The sequence below is a fragment of the Oryctolagus cuniculus genome, chromosome 7 (assembly GCF_964237555.1).
Source record: "Oryctolagus cuniculus chromosome 7, mOryCun1.1, whole genome shotgun sequence".
Classification (NCBI taxonomy): Eukaryota; Metazoa; Chordata; class Mammalia; order Lagomorpha; family Leporidae; genus Oryctolagus; species Oryctolagus cuniculus.
This window is the reverse complement of record NC_091438.1, coordinates 53,285,421-53,306,919: the sequence shown is the minus strand read 5'-3', so window position 1 is coordinate 53,306,919 and position 21,499 is coordinate 53,285,421. Positions and strand designations below refer to the sequence as shown.

At 44.9% G+C, this 21,499-nt stretch overlaps 1 protein-coding gene and 1 long non-coding RNA gene across 2 annotated transcripts in view; one reads left to right on the top strand and one right to left on the bottom strand.

Moving 5' to 3' along the window:
* LOC127493763 (uncharacterized) overlaps window positions 1–21,499 on the top strand; it is a 59,592-nt gene that overhangs the window by 25,309 nt on the left and 12,784 nt on the right. The gene's annotated exons all lie outside the window — the stretch shown is intronic.
* Window positions 1,377–21,499, bottom strand: part of VTCN1 (V-set domain containing T cell activation inhibitor 1) — a 65,191-nt gene continuing 45,068 nt past the window's right edge. The window contains exons 3-6 of the mRNA XM_002715400.5: window positions 12,661–13,008; window positions 11,363–11,641; window positions 5,522–5,691; window positions 1,377–2,968 (exon numbers count right to left, since the gene is read on the bottom strand). Coding sequence (XP_002715446.3) covers window positions 5,567–5,691; window positions 11,363–11,641; window positions 12,661–13,008 — 752 coding nt within the window. The 3' untranslated portion in view covers window positions 1,377–2,968; window positions 5,522–5,566. The remainder of the gene's footprint in view (window positions 2,969–5,521; window positions 5,692–11,362; window positions 11,642–12,660; window positions 13,009–21,499) is intronic.

Here is a 21,499-nt window from a genome sequence, read left to right as displayed (position 1 = left end):
GGGACCTTATAACTGAAAATACTAAGGATACCTCTTAGGCCAGGCAATTACATCTGAACTGAGGAGTTCAGATCAAGCTCAAGGTCAAAGTTACGGCTTTGAGAAGAGTCAGGCGATGCCATCATCTGCAGCAGCCGTGCCTTCTAGCAGCCAGGGGCTCCTGCAGTGCTGCCAGCCGAGCCTCCTCTCCAGGCAATGACTTAGCTGCTATGGCCCAGGGCAAACCAACAGTAAACAAGTCCTCCTAGGGATCCCCTTGACTTCTTTCACAGACAAATCTCCAAGGACTGGTTGGGTTTCCATGCTTATGTTGTTATCATCTTCAAGGGAGTCAAAATGCACATCAATGAAAAAAATAACGGTGTGTGATTGTGTGGCAAATTGTGTGTGATTGACTTTGGATCACTCAGAGATAGCTTCACTGGGAAAGAAAACCTTTTGGACTTGGAGAGTGTGTAGAATGTAAAGAAAAATGAGAAGGAGAATGGTTGCACTTTTGTTTGTGGGTCTCTATTTTCACTGGTGATGCCCACATGGGAACTCGGGGGAATGATGCATGTGAAAGAGGAAGTTAGCCCAGCTTAGAAGGAGAAGGCAGTTCGGCAATGTAGAGAATCCAAGAGCAGTCAGGTGGATATTTGAAGACTTCATCAGCTTTAGGGGGATTGGGAATTACAGTTGTCATCAACAGAACCAAAGTCCACTACATATTCCTCGGGGCAGAGCCTTATTATGTAATAATGACGCCCTGCCTCCCCCCTTTTTCCTTAATCAGCAATGCGCAGATTGAGGTCACTGTGTACTTAAAAACCAAGTTCACATGAACCTAGGACAAGTGGTAGCCTGTACTTGACTTTGTCCCGTCGTTTGTTCCCTCAAATGTGTTGTTGGTTCTGAAATGCTTTGGCCTTTTTGGCATTGCTGGATGTCTGGCATATGTCACGTTCTGGTCACTTTACCCGGAGTCTCCGGGTCTTTTTTTTGACAACTGAAAGGACTAGAGAGGATGATTTTGAGGTTCTTCTAGCTCAAAGATTTGAGAATTTGGTAATTCCTCCCTATACACTGTAGAAATTCATCTCTCTATGTGGATTTTTCCATTTAACTGCCTCAAGTCCCCTGTGCCACTATTTCCTAACTAGAGATGTGCCAGGGGACATTAATCTGGTGGAGTTTCCTTGAGAAACTACTCAGCCACCTGGCTGTTCTCACAGTTCCCACCATTCCCTGCCGTTCGTTTATCCATTTGTGCAACACAAAGTGTACTGAAGACTTGTCCCATAATTATAAGCCCTAATCTTTCACAACTTCTCTGTGGTATATGTAACCCATTGTCCACATCACTCACTTTCTTTGACAAACCAGGCCGGCAGCAGTGTAGGAAATGTATATTTAATCATTCTCCTGAACGGTCAGAATGCTGAAATCAAGTTTTCGGTGACACAATGTAACACAGTTGTGGTGAGTCCAAGTGCCAGGCAGGCAGTGGTCAACACACGAAGAGTTTTGGGGGAGAAGGGCTGGAAACCAGCGTCCTTTTCCATCAAAGCTTTCTTCCACGAGGCCTTAGTTCATGCCCTGCTTTCAGAAGTCCCTGTGTGTTTCAAGGAGGATACCTGGATTGCCTTCATTTGAATTTTGGTGAGACTGGGTCCTGAGATCAAAATTCAGAGCAAGAGACCTTGAGCTGGAATTCCGGCATCTCTCTCTCTCACAGAACCCAGTTTGCAGGGAGACGGAAGGGAGAGGAACCTGAAGATAATCCCCTCTTGAATTTCCCAGGGCCCTGTGGGTTCAATTCCTTGGAAGACGCTGTCCAGGTTGCCTGACACAGACTTCCAGCTCTCTGTGCTGAGGCAGCAGCCAAAGAGACAGAAACCAGTGCCTAATCCTGGGAAGCAAACAGATGTATTTGCTCCCTCCTTTTTACTCTAAGTCAGGGTCTCTAACCTTGGCGTGACTGACGAGGGCTGGCTAATTCCCTCTGGTAGGGTGCCGTCCTGTACGTTGTAGGATGCTGAATAGCATCTATGGGCTACACTGGCCAGGTGCTAGTAGTACCGTGTCCTCACCTCCCAAGTTGTGATTCCCAAACTTCGTCTCCAGACATTGCCAAGTGTCTCCTGAGGAATAGGGGTGGAGGGGACGCAAAATTGGGCCTGGTGAGTCTCACTGTTCTAGGTGCTGTCAAGAATGGGAGCCATGAAGGACAGGGAGTCGAAGCCCCATACCTCGTGATGACGTAATGCCACGTAGGCAAGGTGAGAGGTCCTTCCCTGGACCACTAATAGATGAAAGTCCTCTGACAGATACACTGGCATTGGTTTGTTTTTAAAGAGATGCTCCCATGATTTAGAAAAGCACTGTCAGCCAACTCCTTTTCTTCCACTAAAATAATTTTTCATTCTTTGGCGTTTATAAGGTGGGAGGGGGAGCCAAGACACTTTTGAAGGCATCGGAATGAAGTGCAGATCTTTGGCCCCACCTCTGAGGGTGCGGTGGCAGCTGACCAGCAGCGTCTTCATGGCATACACAGCAGTTGAGTTTGTGGAATACAAGACGAGGTTGTATCGTGAGCGAAACTTGCCAGAGCTTCCTCGGAGCAGCACCACAGCACGAGAGACTAAGATTCAGAGCCAAGGCAGGTGCACTTTCCCATCTCTCACTCCCCGGAAGTCAATGGAAGGTCCCTGAGATACGGGAGCACCTGTGTCCACGTGTGCGCCACTCAGCAGTCTGCACACTCCTCCAGATCACATGAATTAGTTCCCCAATTTTTCATAGATGTCTTTGAAGACAGATTTATTTTGCTCTTACTGGTATCTTCTCTGGGTTGCTTTTGACATCTTTTTTTGTTTCCTGTTTTTGTTTGTGCACTCCAGACTCCTAGATATGAATTCATTTCCCCGCAGAAATATAAAACTAGGTCATATCATCTGGTAAAATTGTTCTGTAGATTCCTGGGATTCTGAAAATAACAGCAATAAGACACCATTACAGCCAGTCAGCAAACTTCTGTTTGAGAACCAAGCCCCTCCCTGACGCTGTGCCTGTGGGTATCTTGTTTAGAAATGGGCTTAATTTTCTGTATTTTGATGTTGTCCTATTGAGGCCACGCAGTCCCATGGGTTGCTGGGGCAAGGGGCATGTCTTGAATCCATCCTTAAGGGAGGTCATTCCAGGGACTTCTCAGGAAGAGACAGGTCCTCAGATGAGGAATGGGCAGGCTCCCTGGTAGGGGTGGAAGAGTGCCTCCTGCTTCAGTCCCCAACAAGAGGGTATGTGTGACCTAAACTGTCATGGTCGGTCATAATATGTGTATCTAATAATGACCAAGTCTTTAGTTTAAAAATATCTGAGGGGCCGGTGTTGTGGCATAATGGGGTAAGCCACCACCTGTGATGCTGGCATCCCATATAGGTACCGGTTTGAGTCCCGGATGCTCCATTTCCTGTTCAGCTCCCTGCTAATGCGCTTGGGAAAGCAGCAGAAGATGGCCCAAGTACTTGGGCCCCTGCACCCACATGGGAGGCCCAGAAGAGGCTCCTGGCTCCTGGCTTCTGCCTGGCCCAGCCCTGGCTGTTGTGGCCATTTGGGGAGTGAATCAGTAAATGGAAGAGCTCCCCTCCTCCCACCCCACAAATCTGCCTTTCAAATAAATACAAATAAATCTTTAAAAAATATCTGTTTGGGCCGGCGCCGCGGCTCACTAGGCTAATCCTCCGCCTTGAGGCGCCGGCACACCAGGTTCTAGTCCCGGTCAGGGCGCCAGATTCTGTCCCAGTTGCCCCTCTTGCAGGCCAGCTCTCTGTTGTGGCCAGGGAGTGCAGTGGAGGATGGCCCAAGTCCTTGGCCCTGCACCCCATGGGAGACCAGGATAAGTACCTGGCTCCTGCCATCGGATCAGCGTGGTGCGCTGGCCACAGCGCCCTGGCCGTGGCAGCCATTGGAGGGTGAACCAACTGCAAAGGAAGACCTTTCTCTCTGTCTCTCTCTCTCACTATCCACTCTGCCTGTCCAAAAAAAAAAAAAAAAAAAAAAATCTGATTGAAGGCTGTTCCTCTGGTTCTAGAGAGAAGGAGGTGGGGCTGCAGCTGACTGGCTCGCAGTACATCTCCCAGTGTATCTATGTCATGGCTTTTTTTTTTTTTATATAAAAAGGCTGCAAATGATTGCTTTTAGGGGAAAAATGTAGACAATAAGCTGTACTTTGTAGGTCCTGTTGTCAAGTTGTAGGTTATTAAAAACTCTTTTGCAGTGCTATGAGAAATCAAGGGGGAAAAAAAGTTCCTTCTAATGGTAAGATCGCCAAAGGACACGGTCCTCAGGAAACCTCCCTGCACTGGCGGTGGTGGAGGGTGGGAAATGAGGGCAGCTGGTGAGTTTCCTTCTGAAGAACTGACTCCGGTCCCTGCATTGTGATAAGCGCATGGAGAACAAGAGGAAGAATGAAAAGAAGCCGGTCAGATCTTTGCCTGCCCCGGGGACTGAACACTCTAGATAAAGAATGGAGAATGACTCAGCGAGCATAAGCTCAATGATACATGCATGGCACAGGGATGGCAAATCCAAGGACCCCAGCAAAGGGGCACAGGCGCTGGGGCGTGCTTTCCTGCAGTGGACAGAGGAAGTAGTACGTGTGGGTTGCTCTAGAGGTAGAGATTTCCGGGGAGGGGCAGGGGCAGAGGGAGGAAGGCTGGGAGCACTAGCAGGTGTTTGCGGGGAGGAGGATGCTCATCAAGCACAGTGGTTGGAGGGCTGTGACCGCAGAGCTGAGGACGGTAGCTGCCATCTAGCGGTGCCCCAGAGTCAGGGTACGTTCCACAGCCAAGGGTTCCTGTGATGAAAACAGTGGGGGAAGACTTTCCTCCCAACACCTTGCTTCGCATCTCCTGCAACAGGAAGGGGGAGCAGCGAGTACAAGGTTTGAGAACTAGTTTGGGTGTGAGATAATGGAGACAGGATTAGGATCAGTGTGAGAGATGACAGGGGGAAATGCGCTAGGGGCTGGTAATAAATGACAGGGAGGACAGAGGAGGCACACAATTAGCTCTAGAGCCGTGAGCCTCGGGGCTGGTGGGTAACCAGTGAGTCATGTGGCAGTGCTGGCTCATACACAAATTCCACATGCTGGGGAATATTCCGAAGGAAATGTCCTAGCAGTAATTGGAACCCAAGGACTGCAGTGAGAAGGAGAAATCTCCGTAGGAGGCCTCGTTGGCGACTCATCTGCCCACTCTCCCGTCCCCGGGGCCCTGCTGGAGCGGTGGGGGTGAGGTCACTTGTGTGAGTAATTATGTCATTATGCTTTGTAGGTAATAGTGGCATTCGGGGTAATTAGGGATCAACTCCTCTTTCTCTTCAATAAGATATTTTTGCCTTCACTGATGACTCCGTCAACGAAGAGGTGTTTCAGTGGACACAAGCATTGCATTGTGCGGCGCTGTTTTCTCTCTGACTCTTGTTAGGAACACAAGCGCAGCCAGGCCCAGTCTCCCCTGCCGTTCGTGATTCATCTCACCTGTGGTCCCAGAGGCTTTGCATGCCTTTGTACGGCCAGGGCACATTATTTCAGCATCACGTAAGAGGAGAGGGGCAGGAGCAGCCAGCCGACGGCAGAGCGAGGGGAGACACTCGGGGCAGCCCTGGAGTTGAGCAGCTGCAGGCTACTTCGCCTTTTGATCTCGGAGTCTGTAAAGGGAGGGAAGAACATTGAAGGTCCCGTAAGAGAAGCTGGATGTCGTCTTCACGTGCCTGCCTAGCAAAGAACAGGCCAGAGCGAGGGTTCCCCACACAGGCACTGTTGTACCCCTCGCTGCATGTTCCTCTGACTGGCTTCCTTTCTTCAAAGGAGTTCCATGCCATGGTCCCCTTCGGTAAGCACTCAGCCAAATGCAAACCTACACCAGCAACGAGGCTGTTAGAGGTTAGCCAAGGAAGAATGAGCCAGACACGCAGCCATGGCCAGGTCTTAGTTTCAGGCACATCTTTCCTCCAGGCTGTGACCTTTACCGGTTCTTTGTCACTGGCTTTCATTGCACCACTATACCGTAATGAAGAAGAATGGTGTTCATTTTGAAGTAGAGGAAGGTAGAAGTGAAGTCATAAAATTACTCTTCTTTTACTCTGTTTTCTCCTTACACAATCTGATCTCATTTAGTTCATTTTGGTTCTGTCACTGACTAGTTATGTAACTCTAGGCAAGTTAATATGTGATTGACTCCAGTTTCTTAATCTATAAAATAGGGCTAAAATAATAATAATCTACATCATAGGATGTTTAAAATAAGGCTTAATAAGTGCATGAAAAGCACTTAGTTTAGTGGCTGGCACATAGTGAGCACTGATTATTAGCTATAAAAACAATAGTAATCTCAGTTCAGCCTAATGATTATCACTTCCATCCTGATCATTTCCAAATCTACTTCCCTGGTTTGAACTCCATCTTGAGTCGCACTTCTGGATTTACAGTTGCCCCTAAATATGTTGGTTAAAAACATAACGATTCACCAACTGTTTTGAGTGTCTACTGTTGAGATTCAAAGATGTCCAATAAATAGCACTCTCTTTTCCCAGCTTAGCGCCAAACCAATTAAAGACAAGGACAGAAAAAGTAAGGCAGCGGAGACCAAAATATAACTTTGCTGAAAAAAATCTGATAACAAAAGATGAAACTTTATAAGTGGGCTGCAGCCCAGACCTCCCCAGTGGGAGCCGAAAAGGAAGTAGGGAAGCTTTCCTCCTGGCAGATTCTACCCCTGAAAAACTGACAACTTGGAGGAGCAGAGAAAAATGCGTACTTCCTTCCTGGTAGCATTTCCAACCTCCTAAATATCCTGGGTAGAAACATCACAGTCATTTTGACTTATTTCTATTGACCTTCACACATATTTATATATAAACACATCATCAATACTTACACAGTTTTTTTGCTCAAGTAATCTGTTTTCCCACTGCTGCTGCCCCAATTAATACACTCATAATTTCTTCCCTGAACATTGCCATAGGCTCTTGACTTCTTGGCTTCCTAGTCTATCAAAATAGTTTTTCTTCTCCTTTATCACCCAACTTGATCTCTGTCTTACCTACACAACCCACTGATCCTCTACAATCATGATTATGAGCTTTTTCCAGTGGGTACCATGTCTACACTGTGACAAACTTTTCTTAGGATATTTGTGCGATTCTTATCAGTCTCTCCTGGGGGATAATTGTGAACATACCTGGCATGCAGTAGAAACTTTAAAAAAAATGACCTGAATTAGTAGTATACTCAGAGAACGTAGGAGGTGATTCCCATGGTCCTATTCAACTTTTTAAAAATATGTGCAGAGGTGTTGACATTGTGGCATAGTGGGTAAAGCTACCACCTGCAACACTGTTATACCATATAGGTGCCAGTTTGTGTCCTGGTTGCTCCACTTCCGATTCAGTTCCCTGCTGATGGCCTGGGAAAAGCAGTGGATGGCCCAAGTGCTTGGGTCCCTGCACCCGTGTGGGAGATCCGGAAGAAGCTCCTGGCTCCTGGCTTCAGCCTGGCCCAGCCCCGTCATGGCCATCTCAGGAGTGAATCAGTAGATGGAAGACCTCTGTCTTTCTCTGTGTATGTGTCTCCATCTCTTTCTCTCTGTAACTCTGCCTTACAAATAAATAAATCTTCAAAAAAGAAGAAAAAAAAAAAAAAAAAAAGAAGGGGCCACACTGCAGTGCTGTAGGGTAAGCGCCTTTGCTTGTGGCACTGGGATCCCATGTGGGCACCAGTTCCTGTCCCAGCTGCTCCTATTCCAATCCAGCTCTCTGCTATGGCCTGGGAAAGCAGTAGAAGGTGGCCCAAGCATGTGCAAGACCCAGAAGAAGCTCCTGGCTCTTGGCTCCTGGCTTCAGATTGGCTTAGCACTGGCCATTGTGGCCATTTGGGGAGTGAACCAGTGGATGGAAGACCTTTCTATCTGTACCTCTCTGTAACTCAGTCTCTCAAATAAATTAAAAAAAAAACTTCACAAATAAATAAATAAATAAAAAAGAAACCACATATGGAGCACCTACTTTTTACATGGCAAGAAGGAATTTTAAGGCCAGCGCCGTGGTTCACTAGGCTAATCCTCTGCCTACGGCATTGGCACCCTGGTTCTAGTCCTGGTTGGGGTGCCGGATTCTGTCCCAGTTGCCCCTCTTCCAGTCCAGCTCTCTGCTGTGGCCCAGGAAGGCAGTGGAGGATGGCCCAAGTGCTTGGGCCCTGCATCTGCATGGGAGACCAGGAGGAAGCACCTGGCTCCTGGCTTCGGATCAGCGCAGCGCACTGGCCGTAGCAGCCATTTGGGGGGTGAACCAATGGAAGGAAGACCTTTCTCTCTGTCTCTCTCTCTCTCACTGTCTAACTCTGCCTGTAAAAAAAAAAAAGAAGAAGAAGAAGAAGAAATTTTATTGTTTTCTTAATTTTGAGCTTCCAAAAGTTGTATTTAATCCTAATATAGACACTTGGAATTAGAATGTAAGGGGAAAATCTATTTACTGAATAAAAGGTGTTCTCAATTTCTGTGTGTGTGTGTGTGTATGTAAAAGTATATATACATATATAATATTTCATTAATCATTGCCTTTCTCCTAGGCATTAGATATACAGTTTGGAGCTTTTCAACAATATCTGGACTGAGATACTGTTGCCAGCAATCATTGTTATAAAGATCAATGGTTCACTCCCCCACCCCGCTTTTCTACTAAGCAGGACCGCCACCAAACACTGCCTCATTGGTCTAGGTACGGTCATATGACCCACACTGAGCCAATCAAAGTCCTTCTTGGGAGTGCAGACTGGGGCTGATGGATTGAGGTCAGTCTGGTGAATCTCCAGAGAGAAAGACATTTTTTTAAATTTAGGAGCTTTGGCATCCGCATCTTGCCATATACACTAGAGTAAGCAAGTACAGAGAGTGTGGTGTAGAAATTAGAGACAAACTCATAGGAATTGAAATTCCTGATTCCACCTGTTTCTGAAGTCAGTATTTTTGATTTCATGAAATATAGTATCTTTTCCATAAATACCCCTTTCAGTTTACTTGAATTGATTTTCTGTTATAGGCAACTAAGAGCTCCCTAACCAAGATAGTCACCAATTTGTCCCTCAATAGATTATCTCTTGTGTGTGTGCTTTAAACCATATATAATGGTTTAAAAATTGTAGTAAAAACACATAACATTAAATTTATAACTTAAGCCATTTTAAGTATACAGTTCAGTAGTGTTAAGTATATTCACATTGTTGCATAACCAATATCCAGAATGTTTTCATCTTGCAAATTAAACAGCCATTCTGTCCGCCTCCATCCTCATCATCCCACCTGGTATCCACCATTCTATTTTCTATTTCTGTGGCTCTGACTACTTTGGATGCCTCATTTTCATAGACTTATACAGAGTCTGGCTTTTTGTGATTGGCTTATGTCACTTAGCATAATGTCCTAAATGTTCACCCATGTTGTAGCATGTGACAGGATTTCCTTCCTTTTTAAAGCCTGAATAATTTTGCATATACTATGCATATGTATTTATGTATATATCACATTTTGTTTATTCAGTAACCTGTCAGTGTACATTTTGGGGTTGCTTCTAGCTCTTGACTATTGTGAACAGTGCTGTTACCAACATGGATGTGAAAATATCTGTGAGACTCTCCTTTTAATTCTTTTGGATATGTATGTAGAAGTAGGATTGCTAGATTATAGAGTAGTTCTATTTTTAATTTTTGAGAACCTCCGATTCTATTTTGATAACAGTTGCCCTGCTTTAGAATCCCATCAACAGTGCATGTGGGTCCCACTTTCTCTATATTTTCGCAAACACTTGTTATTTTCTTGGTTTTGTTTGGCTTTGTTTTTGATAGTAACTATCCTAATGAATGTGAAATGATATCCCATTGTGGTGGTCTTGATTTGCATTTTTCTGATGATTAGTGATGTTGAGCATGTTTTCGTGTGCTTTTTACATTACCTTTGGATAATGCTGGTGCATTATCTTCAGGAAAATGTCTATTCAAGTCCCTTGCTCATTTTAAAATTGGACTGTTTTGCTGAGTGTAGGAGCTCATTATATATTCTGGATATTGAACCTTTATTAGGTATATTGTTTATAAATACATTCTCTCATTCTATAAGTTTTCACATAATTTTAAATTACAAATATAAGCTGGTAAGGATATGATATATTCAGTCAAATTCAGCAAACATGTATGGGGCACTTAGAATGTGCAGGATAATTTCTGCCTAGCTCTGACCTTGATATAGAAAGCAGCTCTTCTTGTATATTCCTTCCTCTATAATTTGAATCCAGTTTTGCCCCAAGAGAGATGATCTTAAACGTCACAATTCAGGGGCTGGCACTGTGGCACAGTGGGTTAAAACCCTGGCCTGAAGCGCCGGCATCCCCTATGGGCACCGGTTTGAGTCCTGGCTGCTCCACTTCTGATCCAGCTCTCTGATATGGCCTGGGAAAGCAATAGAAGATGGCCCAAGTCCTTGGGCCCTGCACCTGCATGGGAGAGCTGAAGGAAGCTCCTGGCTCCTGGCTTCGGATCGGCACAGCTCCGGCCATTGCTGCCATCTGGGGAGTGAACCAGGGGATGGAAGACCTCTCTCTCTGCCTCTACCTCTCTCTGTAACTCTGTCTTTCAAATAAATAAAATGAATCTTGTTTTAAAAAAGGTCAGAATTTGGTCTATGCATTTTCCTGACTCTAGCTCAACCTTAGGTTTTGTGTAGTAGCACACTGTAGGCAAACTAGGGTGGTGGCCCTGTCAGCCAGTTCTCAGCAGAGTGCTGGGAAAGCAGCTCCTTGTAGAGCATTCACATTCATCTGGGGCCAGTATTAGTGGGGTCACAAGTCAGTTCCAGGATTGTTGAATAAAGTCAGAGCCCAGACTTTTAATCTTCAGATTCAAAACCTCAAAGGCAGGTTAGAGCCAAGCCAGTGGGATGGTGGCGGAAAACTTAGGATATAGTATAGCGACTGAATATATCAAATATGTCAAGTAATCACCATTTCTCCGCTGTTACACAAAAGTCGTACCAGGGAGTTAGACAGAGCCTCGGGATCCTAAACACTGCTTTCCAGGAAACCCGTTGGTGAGAAGGTGCCGGAGATGAAGCCTAATCGCCATGGCTGACTTTTGTGACATGGATGTTGTTTTGTGCTTGGCCTGCTCTTAGGTAATGCAGCCTCAGCTGGAATTGTGACTCAGGTCTCAGGGAAGAGGACTCCTGTGGTTTTTGTGCCCTGGTACTGGGACATAACATGTTTCTCAAAGGAACTGGACCTTGATATTCTCTCCCCTTAATAAAGCCATGCACAAAAGCCTGGAGGGACCCACCTGTGACTTTGATATCCCCGGTGGCTTTGGCGATGTCATTTTCGATCATACAGGAGTACGTGTTGTTGACTGTGACGTTGTAGAGCACAGACACAACCTTCATTGTCACATTCTCCGAGTTCAGCTCAAAGCTAGTGTTGGAGACTTCTGAGAAGTTGGCACCCTGGTCCACTTGGGATGCCCAGACCACTGTGGGCTGGGGGAACCAGCGAGGAGCCTCACATCGCAAGCTCTCTGAACTGGCATTATAGTCCACATTTACCTCTGGCATGCTGAAGGCTGCAAGGTCAAAAGTCAAAAGGGCAGATGTCAAGGTCAGACAGATAAGACAAGATAGCATTTGAAGTGCTAGGTCTTAAAAATCACAGTCATTCCCACCATTAGAAGTGACTCAGTACCTCCCTGGGGAGGAATCTGTGTGAAGTCCATTGTGTTGTAGACACAAACAATGATTTGCTTATTGCTATGCATCACAACCCTTTGGCCAGAATCACAAACTCCAAGTATTTAAGTTCTAGGTATATTATTGCTACAACAGATCACTTTCTCTAAGTAAGAGAAGGTCCCATGATCCAAAAAAACCTTATCCCTCAGGGAAATGGAGCATTTTCTTAGGAACCCGTGAAATCTTCCAGATTTTATGTATTTTTCGGCCTGGTGGATAAATTTAGGGTGAAGAGGGAGAAGAAGAAGAAAGAAACAAATGGCATTCTCCTGTCACCCACAGAGATTCCATACATAGAATTTACACAAAGAGATGTAAATTCAGAAAACATGTGTTCAGCTACGTTGGCAAGGAAGGGTGGATTTCATGGTGGAGAGGTATTCATGAGTTCACAGGACAAGACTGCTTTGGCCAGTTCCCTAGGAACTTCTCCTGGAATGGATTACACTGGATTGACTCAGGAGTCTGGAGATTCTGGTTGCAGACTTGGGCCCGGGCCTCCTTGGCATAGAAACGTTCCAGCCCAGATAGGCTTTCCTTACTAGTAGCACCAGGTGCTACCATAAAAGAGACTACATTTATTTCGGTAAAATATCTGTGAAGAACACACACATAAGTTTTGAAGTGGCAATAAACTAGAACAACAGATTTTAAGTCTTAACATGATGGCAGACTACTTTTGGAGTTGAAGTGGATCCTGGGCATAAACAGCAAGATGGCTGCTTACAGAATTGCAAAGGTCTTTGCCTGATACTGGTCTTTCATGAACTCAACATATTTCATTAGCAACTCCTGCTCTTTCGCCTCAAATATCTTTCGGTACGTTCTTTCCCTTCCCTTGAAAGGAACTCACCTCCAGTTTTATACTCAAGGTTGGCATTCCCTTTGCCTTTAGAAGTGATGATGTAACACTTGTAGGTGCCAGCATCTGTGAGTTGCACATTTTTCAGCCTCAAAGAGGCATTGCCAACTATCACTTGATCTGTAAACACTGCTGTCCGGCCTCGGAACATCTCATCCTGGTCTGACAGGTCATCTTTGCCTTCTTTGAACTCATGGACCAAGCCTACAACACCTTCCTTCAGCCACTGGATCACAATATCAGAAAGTCTGATGTCGGGTTCAAAAGTACAGCTCAGGATTCCATCCTCACCAATGTTCCCGGCCGAGGTGAGAGTAGTGACTGTGATGGAGTGTCTCCCTGAAATTCAAGAAGCAAGAGTCAATGCCAAGGGCAGATTTGGGACTTCTACAACCAAACCATTCATTGGTAAAAGCCAAATGGAGACTTTTAGGATAAATTAGAAACAGAAGCACAGGTGAGGCATTTCAAAAAAGACAACAAGAATTGAAGAGAAGGAAGACAACATCGTGTTATCTACATTGATCTGCCCTTCACCTTTGCTTTGGTGAGACCAAGAAACCTAAACCTTGAGGTTGAAAGATGAGAATTCAAATCTTGGCTTTGTCACTTTATAGCTATGTCATCCTGCATAAGTCGTGTTACCTTTCTGGGCTTCAGAAAAATAGAGGCAAAAATATCTGTCTTACCTACCTGAAGGGGCTCTTGTGAGGGGTAAGTCAAGTGGAAGTGAACTTGACTTGCAAACTGTAATTACACATGTAAGTTATTGTTAGTCTTACTTAACCAGAAGTGGCACAGAAGTGAAACCGCATGTTAACTGAATGAAGCTAGTAACTATGCAGGATGTTAAATTATAAATGTTGCTACTTTTTTTCTCCACTTGAATGATGAAGAAAATAAGGCATGGAGAATACCAGGAATTTGCTCAAGGTTACAATTCTAGCTATGGCATAGTGGAGAATAGCATGAATTTTGTTGATTTTTGCTCACGGTAGAGGCTACACCCTCCTTTCTGAACATATTACCAGGAGAAATATTAATTATGGGACCAGCTGTACACAACTGCATTTTCTTCACTTTCCTGGGTTATAGCCCAGTCAGGGAAAGATCCACCAGCTGTTCTTTGTGCACTGGAGGCGGATCAGGACGCCTTTAATTTGCTGAGTATTCCTGAGAGACTTCTTCTGTGCTCTGGATGTGAAGCTAAGGAGAGGATGGCCATGGAGTGGTGGAGCAGACAAAGCGAAGTGTGGGAGAGAGATCATGAAAGAGGAAGATGGGGCGAGTTCTCCACGCCAAGAGCTGGCTTGGATCCCGAGTGTGCTCAGATCTAGTTCTTGTCTCACTCTGCATGTTCTTTAAGCAAACACCTAACATTAAAATGGCCTGCACGTCGGTGCCACGGCTCACTAGGCTAATCCTCCGCCTGCGGCGCTGGAACCCCAGGTTCTAGTCCTGGTTGGGGCGCCAGATTCTGCCCGGTTGCTCCTCTTCCAGTCCAGCTCTCTGCTGTGGCCCGGGAGTGCAGTGGAGGATGGCCCAAGTGCTTGGGCCCTGCACCCACATGGGAGACCAGGAGAAGCACCTGGTTCCTGGCTTCAGATTAGCGCAGCATGCTGGCCATAGCGGCCATTTGGGGGTGAACCAGCGGAAGGAAGACCTTTCTCTCTGTCTCTCTCACTAACTCTGCCTGTCAAAAAAATAAAAATAAATAAATAAATTAAAAAATTAAAATGGCCTGCACAAGCCCCTCTGCCTTATAGACGTAAAAGCCCAGCATGATGTGTCCTGAGCACTTCTCAGTTTCCTTATTGGTATTCCTGTCTTTCACCTTTGCCTCCATCGGTCCCCTTTTCACGCATTAATCTGACAGGTAGACCTTATTACAGTGCATTCATAACATGTCTGTTCTCTAATGGCCAATCTTCCATGGTTCTTCAGGGCTGTGAGATGACTTTCCCATTTGCTAGCGTGGTCATCAGAACCAAACACCGCCTACCATGCAGTAAATGCTCCACGGGTACTTGCTGCTACCGTGGCAGCCTTGTTTCCCACTTGATCCTTTCATAATCCATTCTGTCTGTTTCTAGCAAATGATGTGTTGATTTTCTGCCCTTGATAATCTGTCATCTCTCTAAACAAAGCAAACATTTTCTTTCCAGATGTCAGAAATAAACATTATGAATGTAGGGATGTCCTTGGCTTTTCTCTTCTTCCAGCCCATTAGATTTGGAATTGTTTAGTTGCCTGCAAAATCTTCATAAAGTAGATGAGGGTAATGATTGGGCGACTGAATTGTAAAAGCTAAGCTAGATTTATTTTCACTAGAAAGAACAGAGGGGTTTTGACGGGAGAAAAATTAAAGCAGCAAAAGAAGCAGAGGAAGCAAAAACATGTGCATAGATCGGGGTGGGAAGATGTTTTGGAGGCTTGAGAAAGTGGGACGAGAGACTTCGGGAGCTGCTGCCATGCATGGCCATTCACGTGGGAAATTGAGAGAGAAATTATGAGAGGACAGTTTGAAGTTTGTGCTGCCTAATATGAATGTACTACACCCCCATCTCCTGTCCAGGCGTCTTCTTGAACAATGCTTTAAGGATTCAGTTTGCATTTCAATGATTTTCATTTGACAGACCCATATCCAGGGCCTCCCCGGCTGGCATGAGTCATTCAAGTACGCTCCCCGCTCATCTTGCATCAACATTTCATAGTGCCCTCCTCTCCTGTCTCCAAATTCTACTTAGATTTGAGTCTGCTCAGATGGCAGCCCTCCCAAGAAATCTTCTTTTAATCTGCCAAAAAAAAATTTTGTAGATTCTCTCTTTATTCTTCTTCAACACTTTCTTTGGCCTTAATTATAGCAGCTGTCTCCCTCTACCTTGCCTCTAGTCCAGATCTGGCAGTAATTTGCGAGTTTTTCAAGGGCAGAGATTGTCTTAATCATACCTTAAGTCTTACAGTGGCAAGTGCTATGTTCCTGTAGGAAAAACACGATTTACTGAGTGCATGAATAAATGGAGAAATGGAAATCAGGAAAGTCAAAGCACTGTTTGAGATAACCTATTCAAAATGGTTGTAGGAGTAAGGAACATTTGGCAGAATTACCACATCTAAATTTTGGAGAAATGAGAGCCAGTGAAAAAGAAGGCAATAAAAATACACAGAGATTCTCAATAAAATCATGGAGAAAATGTAACTACATTAGAGCAAGAGTAGACTTGATTATAGTTTATAAAGTGCCATTGAAGTTGAATTGAGAAATTACTTTTCAGAAAAAAATACATGATTAGCATAATATATAGAGAGAATGAAATGGTAATGACATATTTTAGTTCAGTAATTGTGTCACTGAGATAATTTGAAAGTGTTGGCCTTGAGCCCATAGGTAGGGAATCCATTGAAATATCTCCTAGAGACCTTAATGGTTAAAAGCAGGCAGCTGTGGAGTGCCCCAGGGACCTGCTGCAGGTTCTAATCATTTAAGGTTGCATTGATGATGTGGCAGATGGAATGAGTGTAATGTCAATTAAATCCTCCTCCCTCCACATATCAAGTACGGAGGAGTAATAAAAGCCAGGGAGATCTGAGACCATGAGTACCTTGCCATTGCTCTGCAACCAGAACATAGTCAGTCAATACTCATTTGTTAAGTGAATCAGTGAGAATTAAAAGTGGCAAAATGTAATTTAATTTACAAGCAACAACATGCAACTATTATTTCTCACAGCAATAACGTTGGAGCTGGCGTTGTAGTGCACGGGGTTAAACCATTGCCTGTGACACTAGCATCCCATATTGCAGCACTGGTTTGAGTCCTGGCTGCTCTGCTTCCGATCCAGCTCCCTGCTAATGTGGGAAAGAAGCAGAAGATGACCCAAGTGCTTGGGCTGCTGTCACCCACGTGGGAAGCCTGGATGGACTTCCTGGCTCCTGGCATAGGCCAATGCCATCCTCAACCAGACATTGTGGCCATTTGATGAGTGAATCAGTGAGTGAAAGATCTCTCTCTCTCTCTTTCTCAACTCTGCCTTTTAAATAAATAAAATAAATCTTTAACAACAAAAGAATAAATCTATATTCCAACCTGCAAACAAATGTTGGCTCAAAGAGCATTATAGAGTCTGGCCTGAGAGGAATCCAGACCAGCTCACCCCCAGAGCCTCTTGTGTGGTCTGATGGGCCTGAGCACGAAAGGAGCCCGTGCAGATGGGTTACAGGCAGCCATCAGTTGATCCGGGATTCTATGAGACAGCCACAGATTTTAAGTGCTTCGTTGGCCTCTAAGGATGACCACAGTTCTGGTGTCTGTGCGTGAAGAAAGTGGGGCGGGGGTGTCAAAGGGGAGCAAGTTGAACTCAGAGCAGCTCTGCTTTCACACGCAGTGCGTGCTATTCGATTGGCCGTCAGTAGTAGAAATGGGACTCTCTTGGAAACTGGGGTGCAGATGACACAAAGCAAGGATTCTTTGCAGGAATTACAGCTCAGTTCTGGAAAAGGAGCTTTCCTTTGAAATGACTCAGACCTGTACATTCCAGTCCCACAGAGAGCACCCTAGATGCCTTCAGTGTGGCACTCCGCATCTGCTGAAACCCAGCTGTCCAGATGTGCCCACAGGTGGAAACACAAGGCTTAAGCCGGTACCCATGTGGCCTGGATGGCACCTGTGGGCACCACTCTTGCCAAAGAAGAGGGTGGGGCTGGGAGTAGCCCTACCTCCATGTTGGAAGAAATCGGAAAGAAGGCAAACCGGGTCAGATAGAGGAGCAACGTAAGGAAGCAGCAGGGCACAGTGTTCGAGCACATGGCACAGGTGTCGGTGTCAGGCTGTCCAGGCCCAAGGCCCAGCTCTGCTGCTTATTGGCCATGTGACCCTGGTCAAGTTGCTGACACTTTTATTCTCTAATTTTTTCATCTGTAAAATAAGAATGTTCCCTTAGAGGGTCCCTGAAAGGACTAAATCATTCAGTGCTGGTGAAGTGTTAATGAAGTACCTAATGATCTATGTGAAACCTTAAATCAGTGTTATTTGTAACCATTATTGATTAGAATCATTTGGAACACTTGTCGATCAGAGCCCCAGGAAGTAAGGAAAGGAGCGTATTATTAAGTGCTTTCCCAATGGTGACTCATTTCAAACCATGAGGGGTAAGACCCAATGTACTCACTTTATGAATGAGGAAAAAGAGGTTGGTTTGCCTAACGCCCTGTATCTAGCAAGTAGTGGAGCCAGGATCACACCAGCCTTGTCAGCACTAAGCCTATGCTCTTTTATCACATTTTGCTGACTCTTGGGGCTAGATTGAGATATGTAGTCATCCCACTTCATTTAAAAATAAAATCAATTACACACTAGCACATAGTGTAAGGTCAATAGCAGTTACTTTTCTCAAATGACTACATTTGTTTATTTGTTTGTAATATCAATGCTTTTCAAACAGTCTGAGCAATGCTCCTGTTTTGGTGTCATAAGCACATTCAGGCTTGTCCGGTGTCCAGATGGAGAGGATTAGGGGACAGTGCCCTGTGGCTTCCTGCCCTGAACTCCCTGCCTTCAGAGGAGACCAGGACATCGTGCAGCTCCCAGGGGTGCAATATTATTCCATGAATGATACCAAAGGACACCCAGGAAGTGTCAGACCTGAGACTGGAGTGTCTCTGATCCTTCAGGTCTTCCACGCTACAGAGCTGTTCAGAGTCTCCCAGGGAGTGGCCTAAGCCCGTCGGGGGTCTTTCTGCTACATCTTCCTTCTCAAGGGATCATCCACAACGGCTATCCTCTAACAAGGGGCCAGGGGAGCCCCCAACCTCTCTTCTGAACAATTAATTTTGAATGCATCTCATGTTCTATGGGGTCCATATTTGGAATTGAATGGCTATGAGAGGTAGCAAATATAATATTAAGAGAATCATGAAGAAAATACCTTTTTTTCTGTATTTGGAAATATTTTCAACACTTTATAAGCTGTGGTCTCAGGAATAATGCCTGCAGGGCAAACCAGGGAACACTGTTCTCAGCCATGACTCCGAGTGAATATTATCTTGGTATAGGGAGTGTAGGTTCTAGAAACAAATTCCTAGGACTCGAGGCACAATCATGCTTGCTGTGTTTGACTTTACACAAGTGTATCACCCAGGCACAGTAACACTATCTACCTCCTATTTGTTGTGCATAGTGAATGGCGTATATGCATATAATATATACAGTCACAGAACAGTGAGGTACATGAAGAGAGAATTCAGAAGGTATCATCATTATCACCATCACTTAAATGATACTTGCTTAATTTCAATGTTTTGTATATTAAACCAGCTAACATTTTATTGAATTTAAGTGTGATAATTGCTCTCTTGTAAAGGTTTTGATCCTTCAATAGAGGCAATTAAAATATCCAACTAAGTGGTATTAAATTAATAAACAGCCCATTTTATCCAAAATAAATAGCTTTCACCCTGTGAAACGGGAAGGAGGCAGAATTGCTCTTTGTTGGTGATAATGTTTTAAATCATTGATAGTTCTGTGTTGAGGAGGTTGTAACTGCATTCTATTTATTCACAACTCCATGCATCCCTCCATTTGTTCTTTGAAAAACACTTAACGAGTGCCCTCTGCATTGGAGGAAGTGAGCTCAGGACTTGAGGTCACTAGCATTACTTGAGGTTGCTATAGCAACAGGAAAAGGTGTAAGTAACACAGCGAAGCTGTTACAATGTGAAAATTCCTGCCAGGGTAGTCAAGGCTACTAACAATCAAAAGAGAAACAACTTTTTCTAAGGATTCTGATCTCAAGTCTGTTAGCCCTAGGCCCAAAAAGGTTAGCCATCAAGATTTGGATTAAAGGTCAAAACGAGGACATAATAATTCAGGGTGATGTATGATAAGGAAGAGATTAAATTATAGTTGAGAAAGAGTTAAACCTTAGAGAGGAAAGTATCAAAATGTGCCTTAGCATTAATATTTTTTTTAAAGATTTATTTATTTATTTGAGAGGCAGAGTTAGAGAGAAAGAGGTCTTTGATCCATTGGTTCACTCCTCAAATGGCTACAAGGACCAGAGCTGGGCCAATCCAAAGCCAGGAGACTCTTCTGGATTACCCACGTGGGTACATGGGCCCAAGGACTTGGGCCATCTTCCACTGCTTTCCCAGATGCATTAGCAGAGAGCTGGATTGGAACTGGAGCAGCCAGGACTCGAACTGGCGCCTATATGGGATGCCAGCTCTGCAGATGGCGGCTTAACTCACTGCACCACAGTGCCAGTCCCAGAATTAATATCTTTAAAAGTTATTCCAAAACACTTGTATTCTTGGTCAATATTTTATTTTCTTATAAAAATACATATTTGTATATGCACAAATATGTTTCTGAATGTGTCTTTATATATGCCCGTACTAAAGTACAACATACATCCATAAAAATCCACTCATGCTAACTGTACAACCTGAAGAGTTCGCATAACTTCACCCCATGAAGCCACAACCTACAGCAAGAAACGGAACAGTCCCTCCCTCCGAGTTCCCTCATCCCTTCCTCATTGCTACCCCTCACCCTTCCCCAGGGATCATAACCATTATTCTACCTTTTAACAACACAGGTTTATTGGCATATTTTTAAAAATTCTGATTTATTTATTTATTTGAAAGGCAGAGAGAGAGAGAGAGAGAGATCTTTTATCTGCTGGTTCACTTCCCAAATAACTGCAATAGCCCGGGCTGGGCCAGGCTGAGGCCAGGAGCCAGGAATCCAATCTGGGTTTCCCAAGTGGGTGGCAGGGACCCAAGTGCTTGGTCCATCATTGTTGCCTCCCAGGATGTGTATTAGCAGGAAGCTGGAACTGGGAGTGGAACCAGGACTTGAACCCAGGTACTCCAATATGAGATGCAGGCATCCCAAGCAGTGCCTTAACTAACAGGTCAAGCACCTGTCCCCATTCACTTGTTTTTAAGTTGTATATACGTGGTCTCATGCAGAATTTACTCTTTTGTGCTGGCTTTGTCCCTCAACCTTGTGTTTCTAATAGGAAAATGTACTTAGTTGAGGTCAGCGTTGCAGCACAGCAGGTTAAGCCACCACCTGGGAAGCTGGCATCTCATATGAGCACCAGTTCAAATCCCGGCTGCTCCACTTCTGATCTAGCTCCCTTCTAATGAGCTTGGGAGGGCAGTGAATAATGGCCCTAGTGCTTGGCCCCTGTCACTCGTATAAGAGACCCAGATGAAGTTCTAGATTCCTGGCTCTGGCCTGGCCCAGCCCCGATAGTTACAGTCATCTGGGAGTGAACCAGAAGATGGGGAGCTCGCTTGCTCTCTCGCTCTCTCTCTCTCTCTTGCTCTCTTTCTGTAACTATGCCTTTCAAATAAATAAATAAATCTTTAAAAAGAATGTACTCAGTCTCCTCAGTCAGCAGGAACTAGAAACCACCGGATTCCACACCTTCCAGTGCTTGGGAGGACACCGAGTCTCTCGCGCACTTCCGCTGAGGCGCAAACGCTAAGTTACTCTGGGACACTGAATGGCAGTGTCTCCTGAAAGCTAGCTATTGGCAGCCTGGCCAGACACTCCTTTGTGAAGTATGTGTTTAAGGTAAGATATTAGAAAGGAATTAAAAGACAGCCAAACAAAGCAGAAAGAGGGAACATCAATGAAGATAAAAGAATTAGTAAAAGGAAAGCAAATGAAAGAAAGTAGAAATAAACCGAAAGTACCGTAGGAGGGTACTTCAAAAACTGAGAGGAGGGGGTGAGCATTTGGTATGGTCGTGAAGATTCCTGCGCCCGTATTGGAGTGCCTGGTTCAAGTTCTGGCTCTCTTCCCGATCCCAGCTTCCTG